The following is a 21797-nucleotide window of genomic DNA, read 5'->3' as shown; positions in this document are numbered from 1 at the left end:
AAAAATAAAATTGGGCCAAATCAACTGGCTTTATGGGGAATTGTTGTGCTCGAGAAACAAAAGATTCTACCATCAAAGATGTTGCAGCTACACCACCTTCTCCTGGTTTGATTTCATGGCCACTTTTATTTTCTTCTTCTTATTATTTTTTTTAAAAAATAAAAATAAAAAGTGTACCATTCTTTAAAAAATTTGGGTGCTTGCCCACCTGCTGGCAAGATTATTCCCGGAGAAGCTATAGAGAGTAATCCATCTGTTCTTTCCAACGGGTGTCAAGGTAATTTTATATTAATTTGAAGCTAGTCCAGGGTGATCCGGACCGTTTAGATGATCCAGAGTGGAGCAAAAATATGGGTTGTACTATCACTTATCCATTGAGGTACGGCATATTCAGATGATGGTCCACTAAATGAGCCGTTCTGATCACTCTAGATGTGTGCCGTATGCACTTATGAGATTGGAGGGAGTAAAATAACAAGATGCTTGCCTAAATCGCCTAAAGAGGACATTTCGAACGGTCTCGTATTCTTAATTTCGTGAAGTTATTTCTAATGGGAGCGGATTTGGTGAAACCCCGGATCCACCAAGGTGGGTGGGACCCCTGACTGTGGGGCTCACAGTGATGTATGTGGCTTAAATCCACACCGTCCAACCGTTTTGAAAGATGATTTTAGGGCATTATAACAAAAATGAAGCAGATCCAAATCTTATGTGGACCATACCACGGTAAACAGTGGTTATTGAATCCCCATCGTTAAAAAATTCGTGGGGTCCATGGAATGTTTATTTGTCATCCAACCTGTTGATAATGTCACAAAGATCTGGATGAAGGGACTACACAAATATCAGCTTGATCCAAAAATTTTGTGGCCCACGAGAAGTTTTTAATGGTCAATTACTACTGTTTCCTGTATTATGGTCACCTTAGATTTGGAACTACTTCATTTTTTGGATTATAACTTAAAATGAGCTTTCAATACGGATGGACGGTGTGGATGTAGTCACATACAAGTATTATCTGACCATCTGACTGATCAGCGGATGTTATATTTTTTTTCCAATGCTTTCAAAAACTCGAAAACTCAGACTCGGCTGGACGTTCAGCCAAGTTGGGTTGAGTCAAAGACTCGGACTGAGTCTTCACTGGATAAAGGCGTCGGTGGACTTTTGAGAAAGGTCTCAGCTTCAGCCCCTCCCTCACAACTGAGTTTCATGGTAACTCGGCCCAAAATCTCATCGAGTTGGCTCACCTAGTTTTAAACTATGGTTTACGGTTTAAACTAATGGTCTACATATCTGATACATGTGCCATCCAGCTTTGGGAACGAGGCTCAACAGATTGGCTGTGATGCATGGCTCGCATTCTATCAAAAACCTTGCAAGTGTTTTCTGTGATAGCTAGGTCCCACAAGCATAGGCTGTTTGACCCGAGGCAATTTTCTCTAGCTAGTGCAGCCCAAACATCAAGTGGCCACAATTAATATATAAAAAGAACCAAAAGTTTAAAAATACTTAATAGTACAAAAACACTTATAATCCGTTATCATTCACTTATATATATATATATATATATATATATATATATATATATATATATATATATATATATACACACACACACACACACACACCACCGATACTTCTGTTCATGACCGTGTTCCACATATGTGGTTACATTCGTAGAAAACTTTTAAGTTCAACTGGTTAACTCCAAAATCTGAATGGTCCACATGAAATAGCACCTCATAAAATCTCTCAGGCCCAATTTTTAGATTGATCCAAAACTTTGGTGGGCCATAAAAAATGAAAACAATTTCCTCCCTTGATTTGCATTTCTCATTTTTATGGCCCACCAAAATTTTAGATCATGGTGAAAATTTGTCCCTTGGAGTTTCATGGGATTCCGCATCACATGGATCGTTCAGAGATTAGACGCCCACAACACGTGTGCAAATGTGCGGGTCTCTCTCTCTCTCTCTCTCTCTCTCTCTCTCTCTCTCTCTCTATATATATATATATATATATATATATGCTCACCTGCAAACCAGTTCGCACGTACTACATATGAACTTTTTTGAGAACCCATCATACATGATGTGGATCTAAAATCTGAACAGTTCATGTGAAGCAGCACCTCGTGAAACCCCTCGAGACCAAGTTTTACTTTGATCTAAAACTTTGATGGGCCGTGAAAAATGAAAATAGTTTCCTCCCTTGATTTGCATTTTTCTTTGCTATGTCTCACCAGAATTTTAGATTAGGGTGAAAATTTGTCACAGGGGGGGTTCATGGGATTCCGCATTACATGGACCGTTCAGATTAGACACCCATGACACGTGTGCAAAGGTGCGCACGTGCGTAGGTGCGCAGGGGAGCATGACTCTCTCTCTCTCTCTATATATATATGTATATGAGTTTTTTCTTACCGTATACTTCGCGGTCAATTCCATTCACTTCGTTGAGCGTGTGAAGATTTATCTCAACGATTATACACCTGTAGAGGCTTAGGGTCACCCAAATCACCAACAGGATGCTGAACAAAGGAGATGAGAGTTTCCCTGTGATCACTAGTGGAAAGAGGAGGATAAGAATTATGCTCTCCTCGACTCGCAAGAGGATCACAGAGGGATCGACCTGTAGCTGAGAAAAAAGAAACATCTTCAAAAAAGGTTACATCGGCAGAGACATTTCTTACGAGTCGATGAGACATAACATTTATATCCTTTTTTACTCCGAGTGTACCATTAAAGATGCATTTAATTACCTAGGGGCTAAGTTTATCATTTCTTCCATCTAAAATTTGAACAAAGCACGTGCGACAAAAAACTTTAGGTGGTAGAGGAAATAAATTGTCATGAGGATATAGTATAGTAAATGAAGGTAAATTTGGAATAGTTTAATAAGGTACATCGCTTGAAAGTGAGAAGTACAGTAGGAAAACTCTCTCTCTCTCTCTCTCTCTCTCTCTCTCTCTCTCTCTCTCTCTCTCTCTCTCTCTCTCTCTCTCTCTCTCTCTCTCTCTCTCTATATATATATATATATATATATGGAAAAGCTTTTATAAGGTCAAGCTCATGGGAACTCCCCATGAAGTCATGTTATGTGGGCCCCACCATGATGAGTGTCAAACATCTACCCCATCAGTCAGATGCGCCATTCCATGGTAGGCCCAGGGCTTAAAAATCAAGTCAATTTGTGACTTGTGTGGGCCACACCACATACAAAAGTTGAGAGGGGTTGCCCTCCATTAAAACATTCATAATCATTTCTTGGGTCCACTGAGATGTGGTTCACAAATCCAGCCCATCCATTATGTGTGTCCCACTTGGATGAGGGGTTAGACCAAGTTTAAGACGCATCCAAATTTCAGGTGGGCCCCAACAAGTGCTTTTATATGTTTTAGGCATGTCTTCACATGATTTTAGATGGTATGGCCCACCGGAGTTCCGGCTGATTTTTGGGATATCCCATAATTTAAAGGGGACCCATCAAATGCATAGTATTGATGTTTGACGCACATCATGATGAAGCCCACACAGCTCGACCTCATGGGGAGTTCTCGTGAGCTCGACCCTCTGTGTGTGTGTGAAAATCATTTAGGATTCTCAAATGGTTGTAGGTGCCTTACTTCCCTATGGCCGTAATCATGCAGGGAAGCCCAGAAAATACTTGGGACTCGGCTGCCCAGCCATCCCTGAGGATGGACCACTTCGAAATGCGATCAGGGCCATAGAAGCTCTAAATAAGCTCAACAACTTCCCCTATAGTGTATTGAAGGCCGCGACCCACAGGTTCGACGATAAGAACCTGCTAGGAGAGGGTGGCTTTGGACAAGTCTTCAGAGGCTGGATCGACGGCCACACCATGACTGCAGCCAAACCCGGTAAAGGATATCCGGTTGCCATTAAGAAGCTCAGGAAGGAAGGAATCCAAGGAGACAATGAATGGCTGGTGAGATTTCTAACCACCGTGTGGGGCATTGTAAACATGTCATGGACCAAAAAATATGGAAATAGAAAAGAGAGATTTCCAATTTCTCCAAATCAGAAGCTTTTTCTATGTCCATATTATCTCTGCTCCCCTGATGAGATAGATCTTACACTCATATTAGAGATGAACTGTTACACAAAAAGTCAAATGGTCCACATTCAATGAATATGTCAGGCGAATTTGGTGAGACTGGGGCATTAATAGATACAATGAGACTCTGACATAACGAGATTTGATTGATCCAGCCACACAAATCATATTTGAAAGTCATTCGGTTAAAGTTCAAGTCAAGCTGGACTAACTAATTCTTGCCATGTCAGGGCCTCGCTGTATCCGCTCCCCCATCGATGGGAATGGGTAAGTAATGTTTATTATATTCAATTGTTGAGTGGGGCCTATTGAACTAATCTAATATGCGAAATTAGCCCCTGGACCTAGCTGTGCATAGAACATGGTTATCATAATATAAAGAGATCATGGAACATGGTGATCATAATATGAAGAGAACATACCTGTCTGAGAAGCCATAGCTGATAATAATAGGATACTGGATCTTCATCTTGTTACACCTGAATACAGAAAATTAGATGGGACTTTCGTTTCTGACTTGTGTGTAGGATAGGGGACCTAGCACAACACTTGTTATATAGTTGCTGTGGTGAAAAGAGTTTGAAACCCATCACAACTCTCTTCACACGGTTCTACACTTTCAGTAACCACAACTATAGCATTCTAACCCTTACACAGATTAACGCAGGTATTCTGGAAGAATCACATGGAAGTGGGGCCCATTGGTGTACCCATTTACATCACACAACCTTTAGGTTAATCTGGACCATTGATCGATGAGGCCCACCTCATAGAGATCTTACGGGGCCCACTTTGCCGTGAGAGTGCCATGTAGGACACCCATTTGATGTCGCCCTCACAAAATTAATGCAGTCCAATCCATGACTCAGGTGGAACCACGCCGCACATATATAGTAGTTGTGAGGTGGGGCCCGGCATTTTATCCAAACCCAGCTTTCTGACATACATAGCTTAATGAGAGATCGCAACCATTGGTCTACTTTGTCTCTATCATGCATGTGTGCCACGTAAGATTAACTAGTGATGTGTCTTTGATTACAGACGGAATTGACATTCTTGAGCCGATTCAACCATCCCAACGTAGTAAAACTGATAGGATATTGTTCCGAAGGCAACGAGCGGATTCTCGTGTATGAATACATGACAAGAGGGAACTTGGAGAGCCACTTGATAAGAGGTCAGTCATGTCATTGCCTAATACTCATGCATACATGCATACAATCTACATGTTATAGGGCTTATTGCTTTTGGGCTTTCATTTTGTGCAAGTGATATTTTCATTGTTTAGTGATCAAAATCATTGATACGATAGGCCCAGCAGACCAACACCGTAGATCAAAGTGGTCCCAAGGGCATTTTAGTAAGCTTTGAGTAATATTGGATGGTGTTGGCAAAGCAGAAAAAGGAGTGGTGCTAAATTGGAATAAGAGGGTAAAAATAGCTGTTGGGGCTGCCAAGGGCTTAGCATATCTTCACAACGCTGTAAAACCAGTCATCCATCGCGACCTTAAAGCCTCAAATATTCTTCTCGACTCAGTGAGTTTTAGCTTCTCTTTTCTCGTTTTCTTCTAACTAGAAACAACTATTTATTTATTTATTTTTGAGTGTGATGGATGATATGCGGGCTCTTAGAATTTGTATACGTGGCACCAAATTATGGGTCCCTGTTTATATTATAGTTCTAAAACTGGCTGAGTCAACTCGAAACTTGGACGACTCAACTCGATGGTGAGATTTCCATTCGAGTCACTAGGAAACTCAGTCCTGGTTCTTACTCATTCGGGACTCAGGGTGACACATCGAGTCGACTCAACCACTCAATCAACTCCAAGACTCACAGTGGCTTACATGAAGGTTCAATGGGTCTAATTTCTAATTTTTGGGAAGTGGACCCTTTGGGTAAGGTTGGGTGACATACACAATGAGTAGGCCCACAAGCGATCCGTGCAGATATACAAGGACTTGTAGAGGAACTGGCCTGGAAAGAAACATGAAATAACTTACCCAAAGAATGCTATTGCTGGGTGTACTTGCCTCATGATGTGGGCGGTCATATAGGAATATTACTGGGGAAATGGCCTTGCCAAACCTAAACTCAGCTCATACCAAACCCATACACAAACCCAACTCATAAATCTCAGGGGTTGGGTCTGAATCGTCCTGTACCAGATCCAACCCAGTTAACAAATGGGTTGATTTACTTGGACCTCAATCAGACCCAGATTATAATAGAACCCCATTATTAAATGAGCTGGGTTCAAAACTCCCACGCAAGTAACACCTACATACTGGCTCATTTCAAAACTGTCCCAAAAATGTCAGGTTTGATCCTTGTTGAAATAAACACTAGAAATCTAAAACTAATTAAATTGACTTTTGCAGGATGAAAACCAATTGGAAAAAAAAAAAATCAAGTTTTGCAGGAACTCTCATTGTTTATAGGAACTGCCGTTTTGATGGTATGTCCAAATGGGACCTTTGTCTATATTAACTTAACTGAAGGTAGTCTTTGGCAGGACTTCAATGCAAAGCTTGCGGACTTTGGACTAGCGAAGTTTGGCCCACAAGGCAGCATAACTCACGTATCCACTCGGGTCCTTGGCACGCGTGGCTATTTTGCCCCTGAGTACGTCGCCACAGGTATAACCCCTAAACTACTCCGGTTATAAAAGCTAATGTTCGCATTAGAAAGAAAATGACTGATTTTGGTCTTAGGATAATAGCACCACTATGAAACTCACTAGCCGTAGATCATTTTTTGTCAACATAAGTTGCAGGAAAAACCCTCTTGGGAGTTGGTTGGACACAAGAGAGCCTCAGTCTGGAGTTTTAGTTCATGGTCTAATCCACTTGATTAGAGGTGGGCATGGAATCGAGTCAGACCAGATTGGGTCCAACTCGACTCGGTCCGAACTTTTCAATGAACCAATCCAAACTTGATCCGATCTGAGACCGAGTCCAGGTCATCTGACTTGATTCGATCCGTTGCATTGCTGGCCTGATCCGAATCGAGTCCGACTTGGTTAGGGAAACTGAGTCGGATCGGGTTGGGTACGGTTTAGATCGAGTCTTCTGTTTTAATTTTAATTTTTTGAAAATTTTAAATATATATATATATATATATGATTTTCACCGTTAAAAAATTCATAGGGCCCACCATAACATTTATTTTCCATCCAATATGTTAATAAGGTCACAACCACATGGATGAAGAGGAAAAACAAATTTCATATTGATCTTAAACTTCTGTGACCCCTAAAAGAGTTTCAATGGTAGACGCTCAACCCCCACTGCTTTTTACAGTGTGGTCCACTTGATCTTTAAATCTATCTTATTTTTTGGCTTAAGCCTTAAGACAAGCCTGCCAAATGGATGGACGGTTTGGATATAACACATACCTCTTGATGGGACTCACAGAACTTGCTGACGTCAATACACCAGCTGGCCAGATGCGTGGTACACCTGCCAATCTATTTCCTTCGTCTTCTTTCTTTTATTCTGTCAAAGCTCGGTGCTTGATGCACCTTGAGCCATGAGCTGAGATGACGGGTTGGCTACTCCCCCTGCCACCAGCCAATGGCTGGATGTCAGTGCTCCGTGGACCCCACCATGATGTATTTATTTTAGATCATTTTATGATATTAAACCAAAAATGAGGTATATCCCAATCTCAAGTGGACAACATTACAGAAAACAGTGTTGAATGAACGTTGTCGGATCGGATCAGTTAGGATTAGCTACTTATCCGAACTCGACTCGTTATGTGGTTGGATTTGAGTGGGCCTACTCGATCCGACCTGATCCTAGCCTTTAGTTTGGGTCGGATCCTGCCCAACTCTACACTTGATGATACCATAACCCCAAGTTTAACCTAATGTTTTAAATAGTGTGTAGTGTATAACGTGGCATTTGGTCCTCTATAACGTGTAGTATAAGCTACATAGCATATAAGCTACACAATTCTTAATATTTTTAATTAAAATAATAGAAAATATAATAAATTTTATAAAATGCATAATTTCTATGAGTTATTGATTACGAATCTGGATCATCAACCACTTATTTCCATGCAAAATTCCTCTCTCTCTCTCTCTCTCTCTCTCTCTCTCTCTCTCTGCTTTTAGACATATGTAAGTATGACTTATTCTTTTTTATTTATTGAAATATCACAAATTCATGATATAGACCACAATTTAGTTGTTTCGGATTGATCTAAGTGCTCTATCTACGATATGGACTACAATTTGGATGGTCTAGATTAGTTTAATGTAGTGCCATGTATCATAAGTATAAGTCATTACCATTTTAAAACAGGTGTTCAACTAACATTTACAAAAAAAAAAAAAAAACACTTGAAAAAAAATGAGATTTCAAGTAGCTTATGCTATCCACGCTAGGCTACATGTAGCGTATGCTAAATGCATTGTAGCTTATGCTACATACCCTAGAGCTTAAGCTACTAGGGAATTACGCTACTTGTGAATGCCATGTAGCGTTTTTGTTACACTATGCTACATAGCGTACACTGGTCTAGCCCATACCAGGCCAGGACCCAAAACCCATTGGACCAACTCAGCCCTAGCAATATCTAAGAGCCTCTCTTTTGCCATTTCTCAGTGATCTGACCATGCCCTATTTGAAAACTTGTTGGGCAGGACATCTGACGTTAAAGACTGACGTGTACAGCTTCGGGGTAGTCCTTCTGGAGATCATGTCTGGTAGCCCAGCCATCAAGAGGCACTCGGATGGGCTGGTTTGTGATCTAGCATTGTGGGCCAAACCGTACCTTAGCGATAATGGAGAATTGCAGTGCGTCATCGACCGCAAACTACGAGGGAAGTTCCCCATGGAAGAAGCTTATGAGTACGCCAGCATTGTTCTACGCTGCCTCGACGGAAATCCCAAAAGACGGCCCACTATGACTGATGTCGCCACAGCCCTGGAGCAACTAGACTTGAAGATGAACTCGGAAGTAAGTCCTGATGGGAATGTTCGAAACCAATGTAACTTTGGCATTATCTATGAAATCTAAGGAATTATCTGCTAGCGTCGTTTTATTGCAATAGTTATATGCTGTAGGGTGCTTTTGGTGATTTTCATGACATTTGGTGCAACCAAATACACCCTTATCTTAGTAAAAATATCCTAATATATAATAAAGATTTCGTTAAAAAAACTGACCCTTATCTTATTAAAAATATCCTAATTTACAAAAGATCTCATTATGAAAATATGAGTCGTAGTCTACTTGGATGAACCACATTAACTTGGCTGCGTCATATAAGTCCTTGCATAAAACTGAGTCCTATAAAAGACGGTCCAAGGAGATTTGAAAATCCAGGAAAACAATTTTTTGGTGCATTTGTAATCTTCCATTCTCTGCATGCTCTCAAATTTTTAAAACGGCCGCATTTCATTATATCACTGTTTTCTAAGCTTATTCCTTGCTACTGAGTTAAAGATCAACCAAAGCAAATTGGACTTCATTATATCATGTGAACGTATTCCCATAATTCTAACTTGCTCAGTCGATATGAAATTGGGCGAGTCAGCTCATCTCAGCAAGATTTCAAAGAGCGGATCGAATCAAACTCTTGAACTTGAAATATATATTACTATTGCTAATATTTTTAAGTAAATTATTAAACATTCAGTGGAGTTGAGTCTTTGAGTTCACCCAACCTGGCTGAATATCTATTCGAGTTTTTGAACTATGTGGATTCTAGAAATTCAGTTCATTTGGGTTTTTGAACTACGTGGATTACCAGTAACTAGGTTAATCTCATGGTGGAGGCAAATACTATCTTAAGGAAACAATCTCTTCACATGAGTTGCACCCAAGTTCTTTTTTTCATTTACTTTTTTTTACCCACACTCACGCTGTAGTGGGATTTCACTACACGAACCCTTGTCCGGTTGTTGAAACTCCTATGAGTCCACCACCGGATCAAGAGTAAGGATCTTTTTTCTTCTTTCTTTTTCATTTACTTGTTTGCATGCCTACCTAGTTCATTTGATGCTGCCACCACCTCCTTCCCTGGGACCTATATGCGATGAATGGGTAGGGAAGAAACCAACCCTTGGGAGATGGTCATATGTATAATGGAGGGCTCTCTCTCTCTCTCTCTCTCTCTCTCTCTCTCTCTCTCTCTCTCTTCTTCTGTAGGTAAGGAAGAACAAGAAGAAAAGGGTCTGTGATCAACGAAGATTTCAGTGAGAGGAGATGGGGAGTTTGTTGGGCATGGATTCTCCGTAAGAGAATCATTACACATGAGAGCCAAACTAATCCTCTTATGGATGTGAGATGAAATGCATGTTTTGAAGGGTGCTACAACGTATCACCGCACCATCTTGCTGGTCGCTTTTTGAGATCTGTCATTGCCCATATTTTTCTCATTGTCATTTGTATTAAATTAATTATCTAAAACAGCAATGTGTTTTAAAATAAATTAAGTATATTAAACATGAGTTATAAAGTCCCCTGGTTGGACCACAATTTACAGTCCAAGCAAATGATTTCCATTCTATCATGCACCTGCATCCAACCCTTCCAATAGGTTGAGCCAATTGTGAAGATCACCTTGTGCAAAAATCATCCCCATCCACTCAACAGGTGGGCCATACCATAGAAAACATTTTCTAGCCATTGGTAAAAAGACACGCGTGATCCAGTCAATGAGTAGATGTTGCTGATTTTTGCATAAGGTGATCCTCATGATGTGGACAACCTATTGGACAGGTTGGATATCTAGCACACATGAAAGGTTGGACTTTATTAGGATATTATTAGGTAGGTGGAGGGTCACTTGTGGTGGTCCAACCTTCCAATAGCTCATTCGGCCAAGGGACCAAAAATCAGCCGGATCGGAAACTCGAGTGGGCCACATGGTGGGGAACAGTTCAAGGGAGGTCCGCCATTTATTCTAATAGCACCAGCCGGTGTGTCAAAATGGCCTGATGTCTGCCATATTCATCTGGGGCACATGCCTCAGTTGAATGGGTTGAATGGCGTATACATAACAGGTGGCCCTCTACAAAATCAATGGGGGTGTCCCCCTCAATTGTTTCCCTGTTGTGTGGCCACTTGAGTCATGGATTGTCGTGATTTTTGGTCCCATGCACAAAAAATAAAAGGGTGACACATCTCATGGTCGGAGTGGTTGTCATTGTCACATCTCATGGTCAGAGTGGTTGTCATTGACACATCAAGATGGGGCTACAAATGATTCGGTAAAACTATGGTGAAAACGTTATAAATGTTGTCAAATGTGAGCTACAAGTAATCATGTGTAGGACAAATCAAGGCAAACTAAGGTAAGTGAGTCAAATTATGGCAAATGAGGGCAAACCATGGCAAATGAAGGTGATTTAGGGAAAATAGAAAGGTGTGGGGGGGGGGGGGGGAAGCATTTAAGGGCAAAACAATTCAATTGCAGTTAAATTAGGGGGGGGGGGGGGGAGCGGGGCGCGGGAAGCAAGAGCAAATTGAGGCATTTAAGGGCAAAACAATTCAATTGCAGCTAAATCAGGTAAAGGAAGAAAATTAGAGTTGATGAGGACAAACTTATGTAATGGACCTTTGTTATGGATAAAGGAAGGTCGCGTTAGGGCCGTAGCAACTGTCAAACTAATGCCAGACTTTCATCATGAATCTGAAAAATATTACATTTCAAACTCATGCTCGGGCATTCCCTGTAAGCAACACACTGCATCAGAACCTGGGTCCAATGAGAAATGAGCAAGGGTTGGCCAGGGCGTCCCCTGGAACCGATCCACCACAACAACGCCTGGTTATTGTGGGGTCAAACAAAAGCAAATTCGGATAGATGAGGGAAAATAAAATGCATTTTAGTAAATTTTGACTGGGGTGCATCGCTGCAGCACAGCATGCAGATGGTCCCAATCATCTGATCATCTCTGCATGTTGCTTCCTTGGGGTGATGCATGCTAGACGATCATGAGCCATAACTTGCAAAAAGAAGAATTCAAAAGGAAAAGCATAGACACTCTAAGCTACAAGATCAACCCATGCAATGGATACAGGATTATTATAAATACATCGAGCTAATCATGTATATTCAGTAAGCCATATAAAGACCGGATGATGTGTTTTGTATGACGCATACACCTACTTTCCCAAGACATGACTTCTGTCAAAAAGCACAACTCCAATAGCTTCCTATGAACTACCACACATGGACACGTCCAAGTCAACTCGGAGTGATTCGGACATGGTCAGACCCAAGCTTCCTATGAACTACCACACATGGACACGTCCAAGTCAACTCGGAGTGATTCGGACTTGGTCAGACCCATTCGGCACCCCAAATCACCCCTGACTCACGCGAGTCGTGACTTGAATCAAGACCAAACGAGTCAGTCCAACTTGCAGAGTCATTCAAGCATGATACCAAACAAGGAGGCAGACCAGTGAAGTAATAAATATACAAGGAAATACCGGATTGAAAGCATTCTCTCCACTCAGCGTACTCGTGGGGATTGCCGGTGGGATGGCAATGGGGAGGCACTAGGCGTCAGATTGATTGGTGAACGCATGTTTCTAATTGGTGATCTACGGATGGGAGTGGAAGCTGCTTGTTTTTCGGATTGGGAGTGTTTGGCTGTGTCTTTTGAGGCTTGAAGCTGTTCGAGTGTCGCTAAGACTTCGGCCATACGTGGGCGGCCTTTGGCTTCAGAGCTCAGACACTGTAAAGCAAGGTTAGCAACCGCATGGGCCCCTTTCTGAGGGTACTGGCCCTCCAACTTGGTGTCCATGATCCGGAATAGCTTGCGTTTGTCGCCTAGATACGGCTTCGCCCATTCAACCAGATTCTGCTCTACCCCTACTCTTGTCTTATCAAGAGCACGGCGCCCGGATAACAGCTCCAGCAAAACAACCCCGAAACTGTAGACATCACTCTTTGCAGAAAGCCGACCTGGAAACCATTGAAAACATTAGTGAAATAGGTGGAACCTGTAAGATGCACAATGGAAATTGACTGCAAACTTCAACATTTGGATATGCATGCAGATATCCCATATCACATCATCTTTGAATTTTTCTCGTCGATTAACCTTGACCTATAGATATGCATTGCATACTTGGGTTCTGTAATCCAGACCATTGTCCCCTTGGGTCACATGGTATAGAGAAGAAAAAATAGCATCCACTCACATCGACCGAAAAAAATCCCAATATCCGTGACCAGAATCCTCCGATCCAGGAGATCCGTGGAACATTTCTCAATTGCCGTGTCAACAAGCTAATGATGTGGATTATGAAAGCATGGGCCCCACTCGCACAAACTGAAAATTTGAGTATGCCACGCACATATAATTCCTCAAAACAGAACACTATAAAAAGCATCTTCTTTGCCAGATGTGGCAGTCATGCAACAAGCAAATTAAGATGAAAGCTCATGAAAACGTTGGAAAGTAACCTGTGGCTATATACTCGGGTGCGGCATAGCCATGAGTACCCATGACCTGCGTGGAGATGTGGGTCCGATCCCCTGTAGGTCCATCTTTCGCCAAGCCAAAATCAGAAAGCTTCGCATTGAATTCCTGCAATAGCAAAATATAAGGACCTTAATGTCAAAACTAGCAATCCCACCACCCCCCCAATTGAATTCCTGCAATAGCAAAATATATAGACCTTAATGTCTAAAACTGGCAATCTATAATTTAGCATACCGCATCCAGAAGGATATTTGAAGCTTTAAAATCGCGGTAAATAACTTGGGATTCAGAATTATGGAGAAATGAGAGTCCTTTAGCAGCACCAACGGCCACTTTGATCCTTATCGCCCAAGAAAGTGGCTGAGCCCCTCCTGCAAAGAGCAATTCAGTCAACTTAAAGCTGGAGTTGCATAACTCACAACTTCAGAATTGCGGGGGAAAAAAGAAAAGAAAAGAAACAGAACTGGAGATCAAGATCAAGTATCTTCAAATAATGCACTCTTGGATCAAATAAACCCACACACATGAAAGAGGGATATTTGAAAAGAAAGTTTGATGGTTAAAAAAAAATAAAATCAACCATTAAGACATAAATGGTCCATCATAGTCAACTAAAAAGGCCAATTTGAAATATTAAAGTTCCGCAACCATAGACATGCCGTTCTAGTCAAAACCCGTATTGCATCCCACAAAGTCGCATCCAAGTTAAACAGAACAAAGCAGTACAATAGTTGGAGTGCTCGAAAATAAATGAAGTGTTTGACAGGAAAAAAATTACTTCTAAATAGATGATTCTCCAAACTGCCCTTTGGCATGAACTCATAAACCAAAAGTCGGTTGTCGCCCTCTGAACAGTACCCAATCAGCTTAACCAGATTTGGATGGTGAAGTTGGCCGAGGTAATTAACCTCTGCCTGCAACAGTTGATGCCGAAACCCGATCAATACAAACAGAAATGGAAAAGGAAAAGAGCGTGACTTCAATGTGCCCAAGGACAGAGAGTTGGTGCACACATTATCTCCTATCATTTAATTTAAAGAAAGTGAGAACGTGTTAGTATATATAAATTTGAATGTTCAACAGTCCATTTTGAAATGCATGCTAAGCTTCCCACCTATGATTGTTGGATGTGAGTAGTATGTGCACATCGACTGTCCTCATGCGCATCAAGCGCACACAATCTTTACCAGAAAGAAAAATAAAGAAAAGAAAAACAAATGAAAAAGAGGGAGAAGCGACATTTGATGAACCTACCAACCATTCCTTGTGACCTTGAAACCCCTCTGGCTTAAGCTTCTTGACAGCAACGACTATGCCAGATCCAGGCCTAGAAGGGGAAAGACTTTGCCCATCAATCCATCCTTTAAAAACATAGCCGAATCCACCCTCCCCAAGAAGGCTATCCGGACGGAAGTTTCTAGTGGCATTTTTTAGCTCATTGAAGGTGAAGGCCTTCAAATTCGGGGACGACAATATCTCGCCTTCAGTTCGTGGAGCAGGAAGACTCTCACTGCCGCCCTTCTCGCTGTAAGACGGCATTGGCTGACTGGAAGGGGCTGAAGATAGGCCAGTTCTGCTAGTGGATTTTGATGGCTCTGAATTCCAAAGAAAAAAAAAGAAGTTGAGAGTTGCTATGACTACGAGCATTGACAGATATCACTAATGAACACATAATTCCCATAATGCACCTCTTTTTTTGTGACCAGAAATATTAGACATGTTCCATGGTATGTAAATGATCAAAGGGTCAATGGTGGAGAAATAGATGGTTAAGGAGAAAATACAGCAATAGTGCACATTCAGCAGTAAAAACTCCAAAGATCGAAGGGTTAGGATCCTTCGACTTAGATTATTCTTGGGGAATCCCCCATCGATAATGGGTCCCACCAATTCAACAGTTTGGATAACTGAACCCACTATCACATAACGAAATATGAGTGAACCGTATAGTTGCTTATGATCAGAACCTATTGGATATGGACAATCCAAAATGCAGACATGGAAAACCCCTATGAAATCCTCAGGAAACAAAAACTGTGGAATTTTGGATTTGATGTATGGTCAAGCAGCAACTTGCCTTGTCTCTCAGAACCATGGAAATCTAGATTTAACATGTTTTTTGGGGAATCATTTTACTCATTTTTTGAGGAAACGGTGGAAATGGAAATCAATTTTCACACCCAATTGGGTATCCGCAATCTGGGGAAAACATCACATTTGTGGAAATAGATTTCATTTCCATGATTTTCCATTGTTTGCCACCAATCCAAATACCCTTAGTTAATAATTGTGTATGTATCTTCAGAGATGAATCCATGGAGAGATGGGCAGCTTTATAAACATGTAGACTTATTATCTGCATCCCATCTCATACCTACCCTGCCCAATGGTCCATAGAATCTACAATGGCCACATGGACTCTCAAATCATTTCTTGGAGGTAGTCCTAACTCAACCTACTGTAGGGGAGTTTGATAAGAAAGATCAAAACCGCTGAAACTCTCAAGATGACAGCAAGATGACCATTTAAAGCTATTCCATTTGGTTATGGAAGAAAGCTGAAAGGTGGGAACTTCATATGGACAATCATCATGGATGTGCTACTTTTCATGTTCCGGACAAGAATCCACACTCCAACCTAACATTGTCTGGTTTTCTCTTGGTTAAAAATTTAACAAACCAAGTGAAATTTCCTCTTGCTTGGTTTTGTTTTCAAGAACTGCATTCAGTACCTTGAATGGCCTCCAAACCATTTGGACAGGAAAAGAAGATGTCCCAAAACAGTTGTTTGGCTGCTATGATGCCAGTTTTTCACAATCCCAAACTGAAAGTCTGAAACATTCAGCACCACATTTATTTATTTTTTCGCATTTCTTCGTGTTAGTAGCTCCATAAAAGAGTGCCCAAAAACCACTTTAAACATCTACGCTGACTAAGATCACACTCAGAAGCAGACAACCACAAAATCACAACGTATTTCTTTTTGTATTGCGGATTAAACCCATTTAATAAAAAATATGTGATGCTCTATTAACCATCAAGACCTAAATGACAAATCCCAAATTGAAATGCACACCCAAAACAGCCAAAACTCGTTGATAGCCATGAAGAACTGTCTCAAACACAGCTCAGGCCCTGTTTGGTTGCCACTTAAAAATGATTTCATCTCATTTAACAGTAATGATGTATTAGAGAACATAGTTTATGTAAACTATGGGTTAACAAGATTATTTTTAACCCTCAACGAAACTCTAATAAATTATTACTGTTAACTAAAAGCAGATGAACTCATTTTTAAGTGTCAACCAAACAGGGCCTTAGACTGATTAAAATTTAAAAAACTATTTATAAAAATCAAAACCTAAAAACCAAACTGAAATCAAGAAAAAAGAAACATAACACATTGAAAATAAAGATCACTGGCATTTCCTATGCGATCTGAGCCCATCAAAAACTCAATTTTAACCACTTCTAAAAATCTAATCGTAAATCAGAAATACTAAACTAAACCCACAATCGCATTTCCAGCTATCTAAACCTAAACACCAAACCCAGACAAAAGCTCAAACTCAAAAACCAAAACCATCAAAATCCACAAGATTTTTTTTTATTTTTTTATTCCTTTATTTTTATTTTTTAAAGCCAAACTGCATAAAAAAGTAAACACAAAAAATTCAAAAATCTCAATGCAAATCAAATCGGGAAAAATTACTTTCTAGCAAAAATTTCAACATCTAAGCTGCCTGAACTAAAATTCCCACTCAAAGACTGAAAAAGCCCATCAAAACTGATGAAGGATTCGTTTATAAAACACAGTCTTTCTGAAAAGAAGCCAAACCCCATTAAAACCCATGAACAGTTCCCATTTATAAATGGAAAGTGATCCGTGGAATCGCACTTTCTAACCTGTTTTAAACATAGAAACCTAAACTCGAAACTCCAAGTCAGAATCCACACTCGAAAACAGCCAAAACCCACACCGAATTGGAATCGGTAATGCGAATTAGACCCGAAAAACGCTATCTTTCTACAAAACCAACACCCAACCATCAAAATCAAAATACCGAAACCCAAACTGAAATAATAATAAAACAACCCACTAATAATTCGCATAAAAAACGCTAATTAAACAAAAGAAAAAGACTATTTTCATTAATAATTAAAAAAAAAAAAAAAAAACAACAGCATCTCTCCATCAAAATTAAAATACCAAAAAAAAAAAAAAAAAGGAAGAAGAAAGGAAACAGCCAAAACCCAGGAAGAATTCGCATTCCCAACGTGAATTAAACCCACCAAAAACCATCTTTTCACCGAATTCCAAAACATAAAATTCAAAATTTTTTAAAAAAACGAAAATTACAAAAAAGAATAAAAAGGAAAAAGAAATGAAACCATCAATTCCCCACCAAAAAAAAACAGTAATAAGCTTAAACAGAAAGAAGAGGGTTTTGAAAGCGCTCACCAGAAGCATTTTGAGTGCTCTGAGAATTTTGGACTCGAGTAGCATCCAAGCAGTTTCCCATCCCAAGCTCAAAACAGCTTCTCTATCTCACGGTCAAAAATCCGTAAAAAGAAAAGAAAAAGAGGTCGAATTCTGCAATGATGAAATTCTAAAAGTGGGAGAGGGGAAAAAAAAGGTATCTTTTTCTTCTGTAATTTCTGGGGAGAGAGGCTTGAAAATGGGAGAGAATAGATGAGAGAGGATAGAAATCAATTGAGAAGAGGGACGTCTTTCCCACTCGAAAAAGACAAGCGTGTGGGTCTCGAACCTGCGGCACAGAGCGACTTGTAAATTACCATAATACCCCTCCAACGCGTTGGAAATGAGAGATGCGACGGAGTCATGACATGGTGGACAACGTACGGGCACCTTGCCCATGCACATAGCTGGAATTGGACACGTGGCAATCCATGTCATCAATCTGGACGGTCCGTTTCTGTAAATTAAAAAAATAATGTGATTACTCGAAAAATCATGCTGACTAAATAATCCAAACCGTATATTCAATAAAAATGAATGGACAAGATCATTTGTGTAAGACATGTCTATTTATTATCTTGATGACCATACGATTACTACGATTTTTAACTCCTAGAAGAAAAATGATGGAATAGACCTAATTAACGGTCCAGATATGTATTTTGATGCCTAGTTGTAGAGATAATATCGTAACTCTTGTTTGTGGTAGACGCACACCTTCACCTCGTGAGGTACGTAGATAAGCCCGTGCTCTTGGAGAAGTATAACTTATCGTGCTCCTTGTTGTGTCGGGACACTTGGACTATCCAATCGACTGATCTCGACTGTCTATTAGTCGAGAATACTTTTAACGGGTTACAAAACGAAAACCACTCTACTGGATGATCCAATCCATCCATGAGTTGGCCTCCTCTTTATAGCAATTCGTTTTCCAGGCCATGGGTGGAAATGGGATTAACTGAAGGTGGTTTTACGTGAATGATTTTGACCATCCAGTTTATATGAGATTGATCCAATGGTTAGCATGGTCCTGTCGGGCATGCCGGGTGATACCCCTTAGGGCCTGTTTGGCCGGACGGATCCTGGGATCAGGAGGGATGGGATGGATTTTAAGGTAACGATGGTGGTGTTAGTGGATTGGTTTAAAATTTATGGGATTGCAATATCCCGGACAAGTTCACCGGCTCTGTTTGCCACGTTTGGCATATACGAGGATTTTACCTTCCTATCCCTTTCAATCCGTCCGTCCAAACACACCCAGGCACGATTGAATGATAATGGGAGGCATGGGATGGATTTTATGGTTATGATGGTGGTGTCAGTGGATTGGTTTAAGATCCATCGGTTTGCTTATATCCCGGGACAAGTTCACCGGGTTTGTTTGCCTCGTTTGGCATATCTCGAGATTTTACCATCCCATCCCTCCTAATCCCATGGAATCCGTCCGGCCAAACAGGCCCTAATGCATGGTCTAGATCCATCAACTGGACTGTTTCCAATACAACTAGTTGCACTGCAACTCATACAGCTCTAAGAGCACGGCGCCATCTCTCGTGATGTTACGCAATGCTCCTGGACGGGTGTACCCCAAGTCAGCTCTGGTTTAGTTTCTAAACAGTGCTTGGCCGTCGCTAATAAGTGATCCAAGCCGTTGAAACAATGCACTGCACCGTTGATGCCCCACCCATCAAAGAAATATCTCCTATCAGAAGATCCTAGCGAAATATCCATGCTCTTGTCCTACTTTGACGTGGACCGTAGCTCTATTATATTTTTTCAAAATCTAGACGCCCATTGATGAGTTACAATATCCTCGTATCAACGGTTTGGATCATTGAACTTTGGACCCCGCTTGCACAAGTTGGAAATATTCAATATAATGTAAACAGAGAACTGGTGGGCCAGCCAGGAGAAATTTACGACTGTGGACCCCACCTTTTATCCATTGGATACTCGTGAAACAAAACAAACTTAACATACGAACTTAGACCTGTTCGTACGGACAACGAAGTGGAGGGCGGTGGCGGCCCTCTATAGCTACGAATTATAACCGTAGCTATAATCGTGGGCCAGCCAGGAGAAATTTACGACTGTGGACCCCACCTTCTATCCATTGGATACTCGTGAAACAAAACAAACTTAACATACGAACTTAGACCTGTTCGTACGGACAACGAAGTGGAGGGCGGTGGCGGCCCTCTATAGCACGAATTATAACCGTAGCTATAATCGTAGTATTGTACCTTTCGTACCTCATAGCTACGGATTATAACCGTAGCCATTGTCGCCTGCCACGACAATACCAACATATAAGTGGTAGTAACGCGCCGATTTATTTTTATTTTATTTTAACAAAGAGAACTTTATTCTACCTACATACATTTTTCTCAAATACATATTTATATAAATATGTATATATAAGCATATAAAAAAAATTTCTCTCTTTTTATAATTTTAATTTCTTTCTTTATTCTTTTAACAAAAATATGCTCTAAATCAAAATTATTTACTTGATGTATCATATATGATTTTGAGGTATGAGAAGCAACTTTAGCCAACTACCCTAATTATTTTCCAAGATTTCATCAGGTCAATGGTTGAAAATCCATTTCATTCACTTCGTGGTCAATTTAAATCAGTTTGCGCTCAATTTCAATCAAATTTAGATGGCTTGGATTGTCACGCAGCTATGCCGTCTACGGTGGAAAAATTCTCATTATTTTTTAGTCAGTGTTGCACTAAAAAAAAGAGAAAATGACCTTTATTATTACACATTGTCAGCATGGCAATTCATATGCAGGTATAACAATTATATATGACACAGGCAAATAGTAAAATTGTGTTTGCAAAAATGACGATTCATATGCGGGGCAAACTAGAAATTAAGTGGGGCAAACATGAAATTCAGGGGGGGAAACTGAAAATTGAGCAGAGCATACATGAAATTCAGCGGGGGAAACTGAAAATTGAGCAGAGCATACATGAAATTCAACGGGGGAAACTGAAAATTAAGCGGGGCAAACATCAAATTGGATAGGCAAACTGAAAATTAAGCGAGGCAAACATGAAATTGATCGGGGCAAACTGAAAATTGAGCGGGACAAACACGAAATTGAGCGGGACAAACAGAAAATTCAGCCGGGCAAACATGAAATTCAGCAGGGCAAACATGAAATTCAGTGGGTCAAACATGAAATTCAGCGGGAGAAACTGGAAATTGAGCGGGGCAAACATGAAATTCAGCGGAACAAACAGGAAATCGAGCGGGGCAAACTAGAAATTGAGCGGGGCAAACATGAAATTGAGCGAGGGAACTTGGAAATTCAATAGGGCAAACAAGAAATTCAGCGGGGCAAACATGAAATTTAATAGGGAAAACAGGAAATTGAGCTGGGCAAACTAGAAATTGAGCAGGGCAAACATAAAATTCAGCGGGGCAAACATGAAATTGAGCTGGGCAAACTTGAATTTCAGTGGGGCAAACTTGAAATTGAGAGGGGCAAACTTAAATTTTAGCGGGACAAACATCGAGAGATCGTTCAATATTATCGAGCATTGCTCGATATATCGAGATTTGAACGTCGATATTATCGGGACATACTCAATATATCGAGAAATTATTGCAAGTTCAGTGTTGGCTACTGAACATTTCAAAGGCAAAGTCAATATTATCGAGCAACGCTTGATTTATCAAAGATTGAATCTCGATACTATCGAGACACTTTCGATATATGTTGATACTTGTATCTTAAACCAAGCTTACCGAGCTGAAGTGATTA

General features: G+C 40.6%; 2 protein-coding genes across 2 annotated transcripts; one reads left to right on the top strand and one right to left on the bottom strand.

Moving 5' to 3' along the window:
• Positions 1–32: 32 nt before the first annotated feature.
• LOC131237994 (probable serine/threonine-protein kinase PBL18) lies at positions 33–9112 on the top strand. The gene is made up of 7 exons (XM_058236125.1): positions 33–105; positions 173–277; positions 3653–3951; positions 5122–5257; positions 5480–5616; positions 6597–6720; positions 8736–9112. Exons 1-7 carry the CDS (start codon positions 33–35, stop codon positions 9110–9112), a joined length of 1251 nt encoding a protein of 416 aa, XP_058092108.1.
• Positions 9113–12330: 3218 nt separating this feature from the next.
• Positions 12331–18228, bottom strand: LOC131231821 (probable serine/threonine-protein kinase PBL3). Its single transcript, XM_058228128.1, has 6 exons — positions 18001–18228; positions 14794–15134; positions 14318–14453; positions 13774–13910; positions 13521–13644; positions 12331–13016 (listed from the first exon to the last, which is right to left on the bottom strand). Exons 1-6 carry the CDS (start codon positions 18059–18061, stop codon positions 12562–12564), a joined length of 1254 nt encoding a protein of 417 aa, XP_058084111.1. The 5' UTR covers positions 18062–18228; the 3' UTR covers positions 12331–12561.
• Positions 18229–21797: the final 3569 nt, after the last annotated feature.

This window comes from Magnolia sinica, chromosome 2 (assembly GCF_029962835.1).
Source record: "Magnolia sinica isolate HGM2019 chromosome 2, MsV1, whole genome shotgun sequence".
Lineage (NCBI taxonomy): Eukaryota > Viridiplantae > Streptophyta > Magnoliopsida > Magnoliales > Magnoliaceae > Magnolia > Magnolia sinica.
This window is presented reverse-complemented; position numbering and strand designations above follow the sequence as displayed.

Coding starts and splice junctions, on each gene's coding strand:
- LOC131237994 (XM_058236125.1), top strand. CDS start 33: ATGGGGAATTGTTGTGCTCGAGAAACAAAAGATTCTACCATCAAAGAT. Junction 5,258..5,479: donor GGAGAGCCACTTGATAAGAG/GTCAGTCATGTC, acceptor TTGGCAAAGCAG/AAAAAGGAGTGGTGCTAAAT. Junction 6,721..8,735: donor CCCTGAGTACGTCGCCACAG/GTATAACCCCTA, acceptor CTTGTTGGGCAG/GACATCTGACGTTAAAGACT.
- LOC131231821 (XM_058228128.1), bottom strand. CDS start 18,061: ATGGGAAACTGCTTGGATGCTACTCGAGTCCAAAATTCTCAGAGCACT. Junction 13,911..14,317: donor GGAGAATCATCTATTTAGAA/GTAATTTTTTTC, acceptor TGCTCTTTGCAG/GAGGGGCTCAGCCACTTTCT. Junction 13,017..13,520: donor ACCCGAGTATATAGCCACAG/GTTACTTTCCAA, acceptor AATGGTTTCCAG/GTCGGCTTTCTGCAAAGAGT.